This window comes from Entelurus aequoreus, linkage group LG23 (assembly GCF_033978785.1).
Source record: "Entelurus aequoreus isolate RoL-2023_Sb linkage group LG23, RoL_Eaeq_v1.1, whole genome shotgun sequence".
NCBI lineage: Eukaryota > Metazoa > Chordata > Actinopteri > Syngnathiformes > Syngnathidae > Entelurus > Entelurus aequoreus.
The window spans coordinates 11,650,215-11,663,380 of record NC_084753.1 but is presented as its reverse complement, the minus strand read 5'-3'; the positions used below and the strand labels follow the sequence as shown (position 1 = coordinate 11,663,380).

Genomic DNA, 13,166 nt, shown 5'->3' with positions numbered 1-13,166 from the left:
AAGTATAATTAGGTTTAATTGTTAGCTAGCAAAGCATCGTAAGTTTGTTTCATACTTGACATGTCAGATATTAAAACGCTCAAATTTAACATTAAATGTACATTTGAGACATAATATTGGCATATTATTATATAATTCGATATAAGATGTAACCATGAAGTGTTTTTGAAGATTAATTTGGTTAAACTGTTAGCTAGCAAAAAGATTGTGAATGTGTTAACACACTTCAACTAATGTCATATCATTTTAAGTTAAAACAAACAATATTAACATTAAAACGTAGATTTGAGACTTCATATCGGTATAATATATTGTTCAATATCAGACAAAATGATGTAGTTATCTTTAAAGAATATTCACGTTTAACGTTAGCTAGCAAAGCATCGTAAATTTGTTTAACACTTGGCATTATGAGGGATATCATTAAAACATTCAAATGTAACATTAAACGTACATTTGAGATATAATATCGGCATAAGATCCACACATCATTGAATATCAGACAATATAATAATAAGTTACTAGTGTCGTTTTAAGTATAATTAAGTTGGATTGTTAACTAGCTCGTTCATTTGTTACACACTTGACATTATGTGGGATATCATTAAAACACACAAATTTACCATTAAACGTAAATTTGTGGCATAATATCGGCATATTAAGATAAACATATAATTGAATATAGGACACTAATTTAATAATAGGTTACTAGAGTCGTTTTTAAGTGTAATTAGGTTAAATTGTTAGCTAGCAAAGCATCGTAAGTTTGTTTCAAACTTGACATGTGAGATAATAAAACACTCAAATTTAACATTAAATGTACATTTGAGACATATAATTGGCATATTAATATATCAGTTGATATAAGATGTAACAGTGAAGTGTTTTTGAAGATTAATTTGGTTAAACTGTTAGCTAGCAAAAAGATCGTGGATGTGTTAACACACTTCAACTTATGTGATATCATTCAAAGTTAAAACAAACTATTAACATTAAAACGTAGATTTGAGACTTTTAATCGGCATAATATATTGTTCAGTATCAGACAAAATGGTGTCGTTATCTTTAAATAATATTTATGTTTAATGGTAGCTAGCAAAGCATCATACATTTGTTTAACACTTGGCATTATGAGGGATATCATTAAGACATTCAAATGTAACATTAAACGTACATTTGAGATATAATATCGGCATAATAAGATCCACACATCATTGAATATCAGACAATATAATAATAGGTTACTAGTGTCGTTTTAGGTATAATTAATTTGGATTGTTAACTAGCTCGTTCATTTGTTACACACTTGACATTATGTGGGTTATCATTAAAACACAAATTTACCATTAAACGTACATTTGTGGCATAATATCGGCATATTAAGATAAACATATCATTGAATACAGGACACTAATTTAATAATAGGTTAATAGTGTCGTTTTTAAGTATAATTAGGTTTGTGAGCTAGCAAATCATTGTTAATTTGTTACACACTTGACATTATGTGGGATATCATTAAAACACACAAATTTAATATTAAACGTACATTTGTGGCATAATATCGGCATATTAAGATAAACGTATCATTGAATATAGGACACTAATTTAATACTAGCCTACGAATGTCATTTTTAAGTATAATTAGGTTTAATTGTTAGCTAGCAAAGCATCGTAAGTTTGTTTTATACTTGACATGTGAGATATTAAACACTCAAATTTAACATTAAATGTACATTTGAGACATATAATTGGCATATTAATATATAATTCGATATAAGATGTAACGGTGAAGTTTTTTTGCAGATTATTTTGGTTAAACTGTTAGCTAGCAAAAAGACCGTGAATGTGTTAACACACCTCAACTTATGTGATATCATTAAAAGTTAAAACGAACAATATTAAAATTAAAACGTAGATTTGAGACTTCATATCAGCATAATATATTGTTCAATATCAGACAAAATGGTGTAGTGACTTTTAAAGAATATTCACATTTAACGTTAGCGAGCAAAGCTTCGTAAATTTGTTCAACACTTGGCATTATTATCAGACAATTTAATAATAAGTTACTAGTGTCGTTTTAAGTATAATTAAGTTGGATTGTTAACTAGCTCATTCATTTGTTACACACTTGACATTATGTGGGATATCATTAAAACACACAAATTTACCATTAAACGTACATTTGTGGCATAATATCGGCATATCAAGATAAACATAATTGAATATATGACACTAATTTAATAATAGGCTACTAGTGTCATTTTAGGTATAATTAAGTTTGTGTTAGCTAGCAAATCATTGTTAATTTGTTACATACTTGACATTATATGGGATATCATTAAAACACACAAATTTAACATTAAACGTACATTTGTAGCATAATATCGGCATATTAAGATTAAGGCTGAAACGACGCGTCGACGTAGTCGACGTCATCGGTTACGTGAATACGTCGACGCCGTTTTTGTGCGTCGACGCGTCGCATATTTACGTCACACTACCGTCATGGCGGACCGCAAAGCAGACGATCAAAGCAGACGATCAAAGCAGACGATGCGAGCGGTGCGAGCGAGGGGGGAAAAGCATGCCAAAAGTGGTCAAAAGTGTGGGAGTATTTCAATAAACGGCCTAATAATGTTGTTGTATGCACACTGTGTCGAGCGGAAATGGCCTATCATAGCAGCACAACGGGTATGAACGAACATTTGAAAAGAAAACCATCAACTAGTCAATCGTCCGTGCGAGCATACGTTGTCATCATTACACAAAAACATGAATGTGTCATTTGTATCTGCTAGGGGTGTAACGGTACGTGTTTTGTATTGAACCGTTTCGGTACGGGGCTTTCGGTTCGGCACGGGGGTGTACCGAACGAGTTTCTAAGCTAAAGCTAACATTAGCTGCTAAAGTCTTAACAAGCTGCTTCGCTCCTCTGCCTCTGTCTCAGCACGCAGCATTGTCCCACCCACACAACCATCTGATTGGTACACACGCAGCATTGTCCCACCCACACATGAAGCATTATCAGCCAATCAGCAGTGTGTATTCAGAGCGCATGTAGTCAGCGCTTTAGCGTGGAGCAGATAGGTGTTTAGCAGGTGAGCATCAGGCAGCGGACTCTCCCCAAATGATAATAAACACCTCCCAGTCAACTACTAGTAACATCACTATGAGCCCGTTGACCTTCTAGAAAAAAAAACTGCAGCTCAGCTCACTCGCAGTCCTGGCTTGAGGTGAAGGCTAATTACCTCTCAGTTCCAGCCACATCGACCCCTTCTGAGCGCCTATTTTCAGCTGCTGGGAATATTGTAAACAAGAAAAGAACCAGAGCATGTACACATGCTAACCTTTCTTCATTACAACTGTTAGTCACTCACTGGAATGAGTAGAATTGGTTATTGTGTACTGTGTTGGACTGGATGTTTATTTTGCACATTTTAAAAGCAATACTTAATGTTTACAGTGCTCCAGAATATTTAAATTGGCACTTTTTTGTATTGGATGTTTATCTTTATTTTTGCACATATTAGCAAATACGCAATACTTTCACTTTTGTTGAAATGTTTACGCTGTTGTTACAGAATATTTCGTTTTGCACTTTTTTGTATTGGATGTTTATCTTTATTTTTGCACATTTTAAAGCAAAATAAGCAATACTTTTACTTTTGAAATGCTTATACTATTGCAGAATATTAAGATTTGCACTGGATGTTGACTTTTATATTTGCACATTAAAAAGCAAATAAGCTACTTTTAATTTTGTTAAATGTTAAAAGTTTTAAATGTTTACATTGTTACAGAATATTTAGTCATGTTGTTGTCAATGTTGACTGAGTGGCCATACTTCTTTTTTGTTGTAAATAAAAGCCATGCCTTTTGAAAAAAAGGGCCTACATTTATTTTTTCATCTTCATTTTGAATAAAAAAATAATCGGTAAAAGGAAAAATAATCTATAGATTAATCGAAAAAATAATCTATAGATTAACCGATTAATCAAAAAAATAATCTATAGATTAATCGATAGAAAAATAATCGTTAGCTGCAGCCTTAATTAAGATAAACATATCATTGAACATAGGATAAGATCCACACATCATTGAATATCAGACAATTTAATAAGTTACTAGTGTCGTTTTAGGTATAATTAAGTTTGTGTTAGCTAGCAAATCATCGTTAATTTGTTACACACTTGGCATTATGTGGGATATCATTAAAACACACAAATTTACCATTAAACGTACATTTGTGGCATAATATCGACATATTAAGATAAACATATTGAATATAGGAGACTAATTTAATAACAGGTTACTAGTGTCGTTTTTAAGTATAATTAGGTTTGTTAGCTAGCAAATCATTGTTAATTTCTTACACACTTGACATTATGTGGGATATCATTAAAACACACAAATCTAACATTAAAAACATACATTTGCGACATAATATTGGCATATTAAGATAAACATATAATTGAATATAGGACACTAATTCAATAATAGGCTACGGATGTCGTTTTTAAGTATAATTAGGTTTACTAGTGTCGTTTTAAGTATAATTAAGTTGGATTGTTAACTAGCTCGTTCATTTGTTACACACTTGACATTATGTGGGATATTAAAACACACAAATTTACCATTAAACTTACATTTGTGGCATAATATCAGCATATTAAAATAAACATATCATTGAATATAGGAGACTAATTTAATAATAGGTAAATAGTGTTGTTTTTAAGTATAATTAGGTTTGTTAGCTAGCAAAGCATCGTACATTTGTTACACACTTGACATTATATGGGATATCATTAAAACACACAAATTTAACATTAAAAACGTACATTTGTGGCATAATATTGGCATATTAAGATAAACATATAATTGAATATAGGACACTAATTTAATAATAGGCTACGGATGTCGTTTTTAAGTATAATTAGGTTTACTAGTGTCGTTTTAAGTATAATTAAGTTGGATTGTTAACTAGCTCGTTCATTTGTTACACACTTGACATTATGTGGGATATCATTAAAACACACAAATTTACCATTAAACGTACATTTGTGGCATAATTTCGGCATTTTAAGATAAACATATCATTGAATATAGGAGACTAATTTAATAACAGGTTACTAGTGTCGTTTTTAAGTATAATTAGGTTTGTTAGCTAGCAAAGCATCGTTAATTTGTTACACACTTGACATTATGTGGGATATCATTAAAACACACATTTATGTAATATGAAACGTACATTTGTGGCATAATATCGGCATATTAAGATAAACATTGAATATAGGACACTCATTTAATAATAGGCTACGAGTGTTGTTTTTAAGTATAATTAGGTTTAATTGTTAGCTAGCAAAAAATCATAAATTTGTCACATACTTAGACATGTGAGATATTAAAAACACTCAAATTTAACATTAAATGTACATTTGATACATATAATTGGCATATTAATATATAATTCGATATAAGATGTGACGGTGAAGTGTTTTTGAAGATTAATTTGGTTAAACTGTTAGCTAGCAAAAAGATCGTGAATGTGTTAACACACTTCAACTTGTGATGTCATTAAAAGTTAAAACGATCAATATTAACATTAAAACGTAGATTTCAGATTTCATATCAGCATAATATATTGTTCAATATCAGACAAAAATAATAATAGGTTACGAGTGTCGTTTTAAGTATAATTAAGTTGGATTGTTAGCTGGCAAATCATCGTTAATTTGTTACACACTTGGCGTTATGTGGGATATCATTAAAACACACAAATTTACCATTAAACGTACATTTGTGGCATAATTTCGGCATATTAAGATAAACATATTGAATATAGGACACTAATTTAGTGTCGTTTTTAAGTATAATTAGGTTTGTTAGCTAGCAAATCATTGTTAATTTCTTACACATTTGACATTTTGTGGGATATCATTAAAACACACAAATGTTATATTAAACGTACATTTGTGGCATAATATCGGCATATTAAGATAAACATTGAATATAGGACATTCATTTAATAATAGGCTACGAGTGTCGTCTTTAAGTATAATTAGGTTTAATTGTTAGCTAGCAATGCATCGTAAATTTGTTACATACTTAGACATGTGAGATATTAAAACACTCAAATTTAACATTAAATGTACATTTGATACATATAATTGGCATATTAATATATAATTTGATATAAGATGTGACGGTGAAGTGTTTTTGAAGATTAATTTGGTTAAACTGTCAGCTAGCAAAAAGATCGTGAATGTGTTAACACACTTCAACTTATGTGATGTCATTAAAAGTTAAAACGAACAATATTAACATTAAAACGTAGATTTCAGATTTCATATCAGCATAATATATTGTTCAATATCAGACAAAAATAATAATAATAGGTTACTAGTGTCATTTTAAGTATAATTAAGATTGTTAGCTGGCAAATCATCGTTAATTTGTTACACACTTGGCGTTATGTGGGATATCATTAAAACACACAAATTTACCATTAAACGTACATTTGTGGCATAATTTCGGCATATTAAGATAAACATATTGAATATAGGACACTAATTTAGTGTCATTTTTAAGTATAATTAGGTCTGTTAGCTAGCAAATAATTGTTAATTTCTTACACATTTGACATTTTGTGGGATATCATTAAAACACACAAATGTTATATTAAACGTACATTTGTGGCATAATATCGGCATATTAAGATAAACATTGAATATAGGACATTCATTTAATAATAGGCTACGAGTGTCGTCTTTAAGTATAATTAGGTTTAATTGTTAGCTAGCAATGCATCGTAAATTTGTTACATACTTAGACATGTGAGATATTAAAACACTCAAATTTAACATTAAATGTACATTTGATACATATAATTGGCATATTAATATATAATTCGATATAAGATGTGACGGTGAAGTGTTTTTGAAGATTAATTTGGTTAAACTGTTAGCTAGCAAAAAGATCGTGAATGTGTTAACACACTTCAACTTATGTGATGTCATTAAAAGTTAAAACGAACAATATTAACATTAAAACGTAGATTTCAGATTTCATATCAGCATAATATATTGTTCAATATCAGACAAAAATAATAATAATAGGTTACTAGTGTCATTTTAAGTATAATTAAGATTGTTAGCTGGCAAATCATCGTAAATTTGTTACACACTTGGCGTTATGTGGGATATCATTAAAACACACAAATTTACCATTAAACGTACATTTGTGGCATAATTTCGGCATATTAAGATAAACATATTGAATATAGGACACTAATTTAGTGTCATTTTTAAGTATAATTAGGTCTGTTAGCTAGCAAATAATTGTTAATTTCTTACACATTTGACATTTTGTGGGATATCATTAAAACACACAAATGTTATATTAAACGTACATTTGTGGCATAATATCGGCATATTAAGATAAACATTGAATATAGGACATTCATTTAATAATAGGCTACGAGTGTCGTCTTTAAGTATAATTAGGTTTAATTGTTAGCTAGCAATGCATCGTAAATTTGTTACATACTTAGACATGTGAGATATTAAAACACTCAAATTTAACATTAAATGTACATCTGATACATATAATTGGCATATTAATATATAATTCGATATAAGATGTGACGGTGAAGTGTTTTTGAAGATTAATTTGGTTAAACTGTTAGCTAGCAAAAAGATCGTGAATGTGTTAACACACTTCAACTTATGTGATGTCATTAAAAGTTAAAACGAACAATATTAACATTAAAACGTAGATTTCAGATTTCATATCAGCATAATATATTGTTCAATATCAGACAAAAATAATAATAATAGGTTACTAGTGTCATTTTAAGTATAATTAAGATTGTTAGCTGGCAAATCATGTTAATTTGTTACACACTTGGCGTTATGTGGGATATCATTAAAACACACAAATTTACCATTAAACGTACATTTGTGGCATAATTTCGGCATTTTAAGATAAACATATTGAATATAGGACACTAATTTAGTGTCATTTTTAAGTATAATTAGGTCTGTTAGCTAGCAAATCATTGTTAATTTCTTACACATTTGACATTTTGTGGGATATCATTAAAACACACAAATGTCATATTAAACGTACATTTGTGGCATAATATCGGCATATTAAGATAAACATTGAATATAGGACATTCATTTAATAATAGGCTACGAGTGTCGTTTTTAAGTATAATTAGGTTTAATTGTTAGCTAGCAATGCATCGTAAATTTGTTACATACTTAGACATGTGAGATATTAAAACACTCAAATTTAACATTAAATGTACATTTGATACATATAATTGGCATATTAATATATAATTCGATATAAGATGTGACGGTGAAGTGTTTTTGAAGATTAATTTGGTTAAACTGTTAGCTAGCAAAAAGATCGTGAATGTGTTAACACACTTCAACTTATGTGATGTCATTAAAAGTTAAAACGAACAATATTAACATTAAAACGTAGATTTCAGATTTCATATCAGCATAATACATTGTTCAATATCAGACAAAAATAATAATAGGTTACTAGTGTCATTTTAAGTATAATTAAGATTGTTAGCTGGCAAATCATCGTTAATTTGTTACACACTTGGCGTTATGTGGGATATCATTAAAACACACAAATTTACCATTAAACGTACATTTGTGGCATAATTTCGGCATATTAAGATAAACATATTGAATATAGGACACTAATTTAGTGTCATTTTTAAGTATAATTAGGTCTGTTAGCTAGCAAATCATTGTTAATTTCTTACACATTTGACATTTTGTGGGATATCATTAAAACACACAAATGTCATATTAAACGTACATTTGTGGCATAATATCGGCATATTAAGATAAACATTGAATATAGGACACTAATTTAATAGTAGGCTACGAGTGTCGTTTTTAAGTATAATTAGGTTTAATTGTTAGCTGGCAAAGAATCATAAATTTGTTACATACTTAGACATGTGAGATATTAAAACACTCAAATTTAACATTAAATGTACATTTGATACATATAATTGGAATATTAATATATAATTCGATATAAGATGTGACGGTGAAGTGTTTTTGAAGATTAATTTGGTTAAACTGTTAGCTAGCAAAAAGATTGTGAATGTGTTAACCCACTTCAACTTATGTGATGTCATTAAAAGTTAAAACGAACAATATTAACATTAAAACGTAGATTTCAGATCAGCATAATATATTGTTCAATATCAGACAAAAATAATAATAATAGGTTACTAGTGTCATTTTAAGTATAATTAAGATTGTTAGCTGGCAAATCATCGTTAATTTGTTACACACTTGGCGTTATGTGGGATATCATTAAAACACACAAATTTACCATTAAACGTACATTTGTGGCATAATTTCGGCATATTAAGATAAACATATTGAATATAGGACACTAATTTAGTGTCATTCTTAAGTATAATTAGGTCTGTTAGCTAGCAAATCATTGTTAATTTCTTACACATTTGACATTTTGTGGGATATCATTAAAACACACAAATGTTATATTAAACGTACATTTGTGGCATAATATCGGCATATTAAGATAAACATTGAATATAGGACACTAATTTAATAATAGGCTACGAGTGTCGTTTTTAAGTATAATTAGGTTTAATTGTTAGCTGGCAAAGAATCATAAATTTGTTACATACTTAGACATGTGAGATATTAAAACACTCAAATTTAACATTAAATGTACATTTGATACATATAATTGGCATATTAATATATAATTCGATATAAGATGTGACGGTGAAGTGTTTTTGAAGATTAATTTGGTTAAACTGTTAGCTAGCAAAAAGATCGTGAATGTGTTAACACACTTCAACTTATGTGATGTCATTGAAAGTTAAAACGAACAATATTAACATTAAAACGTAGATTTCAGATTTCATATCAGCATAATATATTGTTCAATATCAGACAAAAATAATAATAATAGGTTACGAGTGTCGTTTTAAGTATAATTAAGTTGGATTGTTAGCTGGAAAATCATCGTTAATTTGTTACACACTTGGCGTTATGTGGGATATCCTTAAAACACACACATTTACCATTAAACGTACATTTGTGGCATAATTTCGGCATATTAAGATAAACATATTGAATATAGGACACTAATTTAGTGTAATTTTTAAGTATAATTAGGTCTGTTAGCTAGCAAATCATTGTTAATTTCTTACACATTTGACATTTTGTGGGATATCATTAAAACACACAAATGTTATATTAAACGTACATTTGTGGCATAATATCGGCATATTAAGATAAACATTGAATATAGGACATTCATTTAATAATAGGCTACGAGTGTCGTCTTTAAGTATAATTAGGTTTAATTGTTAGCTAGCAATGCATCGTAAATTTGTTACATACTTAGACATGTGAGATATTAAAACACTCAAATTTAACATTAAATGTACATTTGATACATATAATTGGCATATTAATATATAATTCGATATAAGATGTGACGGTGAAGTGTTTTTGAAGATTAATTTGGTTAAACTGTTAGCTAGCAAAAAGATCGTGAATGTGTTAACACACTTCAACTTATGTGATGTCATTAAAAGTTAAAACGAACAATATTAACATTAAAACGTAGATTTCAGATTTCATATCAGCATAATATATTGTTCAATATCAGACAAAAATAATAATAATAGGTTACTAGTGTCATTTTAAGTATAATTAAGATTGTTAGCTGGCAAATCATCGTTAATTTGTTACACACTTGGCGTTATGTGGGATATCATTAAAACACACACATTTACCATTAAACGTACATTTGTGGCATAATTTCGGCATATTAAGATAAACATATTGAATATAGGACACTAATTTAGTGTCATTTTTAAGTATAATTAGGTCTGTTAGCTAGCAAATCATTGTTAATTTCTTACACATTTGACATTTTGTGGGATATCATTAAAACACACAAATGTTATATTAAACGTACATTTGTGGCATAATATCGGCATATTAAGATAAACATTGAATATAGGACACTAATTTAATAGTAGACTACGAGTGTCGTTTTTAAGTATCATTAGGTTTAATTGTTAGCTGGCAAAGAATCATACATTTGTTACATACTTAGACATGTGAGATATTAAAACACTCAAATTTAACATTAAATGTACATTTGATACATATAATTGGCATATTAATATATAATTCGATATAAGATGTGACGGTGAAGTGTTTTTGAAGATTAATTTGGTTAAACTGTTAGCTAGCAAAAAGATCGTGAATGTGTTAACACACTTCAACTTATGTGATGTCATTAAAAGTTAAAACGAACAATATTAACATTAAAACGTAGATTTCAGATTTCATATCAGCATAATATATTGTTCAATATCAGACCAAAATAATAATAATAGGTTACTAGTGTCATTTTAAGTATAATTAAGATTGTTAGCTGGCAAATCATCGTTAATTTGTTACACACTTGGCGTTATGTGGGATATCATTAAAACACACAAATTTACCATTAAACGTACATTTGTGGCATAATTTCGGCATATTAAGATAAACATATTGAATATAGGACACTAATTTAGTGTCGTTTTTAAGTATAATTAGGTTTGTTAGCTAGCAAATCATTGTTAATTTCTTACACATTTGACATTTTGTGGGATATCATTAAAACACACAAATGTCATATTAAACGTACATTTGTGGCATAATATCGGCATATTAAGATAAACATTGAATATAGGACATTCATTTAATAATAGGCTACGAGTGTCGTTTTTAAGTATAATTAGGTTTAATTGTTAGCTAGCAATGCATCGTAAATTTGTTACATACTTAGACATGTGAGATATTAAAACACTCAAATTTAACATTAAATGTACATTTAAGACATGTAAGACTAATATCAGTATATTAATACATCGTTAAATATAACAATATTCCGTTATTTTAAAGATTAATTTAGGCTTGTCTGTTAGCTAGCAAAGCATGGTAATTAGCTGCTAATCGCAGGACACGTTTAAATGCTGAAAATGACTTATTTTAACAAACTTAAAAGACTTAAAAAGTGTTTAAAAGAAACTAAAAACTTACCTTGTGAGCAGCATTTGTGTGTCTGCTGGGAAATCCTGTGGCCAAGCTAACAAGAAGAACGGAGAACATGACAAAGTGCATTTGACGCATCTTCCTGCCGGACAATCTTCAATTAAAAGTACTTTTTTTTTTTTTTTTTTTGTCAACAAAAGTAGTGTTTCTGGAGTAAATTGAGTGGGTTTGCTGTGGAGTGGAAGAGTGAGGTACTTTTATGTTATCCACATGCGGCCAGCTTGTGTCGGCTCCAGCTCAACGCCTCCCTTGCCCATAAAAGCCGCACTTGGCTCGGCTTTAAGTAGCAGCGAGCCCCCGCAGGAATCCTCCCGTCCGCACCGGCGACCGCTTATTCGGCTACTTTAGAGCCGTGAGTCACTGCGTCGTGGGTGGGGGTGTTTTCCTCCCGGACATCTGGAGATCGTGGCTTTTGCTGCTCGTCTTGATTCGGCGAAGTGTCTGCGATGCGTGAAGGCATCGCCGAACACGTCACGTCCATCCCCGCTGCTGCTGGCTCGGTTGGATGCGCGCGCCGCCCAGCCATCCGGGTGTCGGTAAACGCGCCTTTTTTTACGCACGCATTATTAGACGCGCGGAGGCTGTGGGAGAGATTTGGTTGGGTGGGATTTTCATTGCTAACAGCTGTGTGCGTGGGGTGGGGGGTGGTGGGGGTTACTGGGGTCCCAGGGGAGGTTAAGGGTCACCAGTGGACGCACAATCACACTAAAGGAACATTTCCAATATGCAACAAAATGTCATCCAAAATACCTCACACACACACACACACACACAAAAAAGGTCCTGATTAAAACAATAGATAGAAATACAAAGTAAAGTCAATCTGGATCATTTCCTGTTCACATTGCACAGGTTAATTAAATCAAACTGAGATCTAGCTCAGTTTAAGTCTCGTTAGGTCTCAATGAACAGAATAGCAATTCAAAATAAAACCAATCTGGATCAGTTCCTGTTCACATTGCACATATTAATTAAATCAAATTGAGATCTAGCTCAGTTTAGGTCTAAAGAGGTCTTAACGAACAGAATAGCAAT

The 13,166-nt window shown here is 30.4% G+C and overlaps 1 protein-coding gene across 3 annotated transcripts in view; it reads right to left on the bottom strand.

Annotated features, from left to right (window-relative positions):
- Positions 1-12,700, bottom strand: part of ism2b (isthmin 2b) — a 55,157-nt gene extending 42,457 nt beyond the window's left edge. For all 3 annotated transcript variants that reach the window (XR_009824147.1, XR_009824148.1, XM_062033851.1), the window contains exon 1: positions 12,120-12,700. Coding sequence is in view for 1 of the 3 variants with exons in the window: in XM_062033851.1 (XP_061889835.1) it covers positions 12,120-12,209 (90 nt within the window). In the remaining 2 variants the exon portion in view is untranslated. The remainder of the gene's footprint in view (positions 1-12,119) is intronic.
- Between the last annotated feature and the right edge of the window lie 466 nt (positions 12,701-13,166).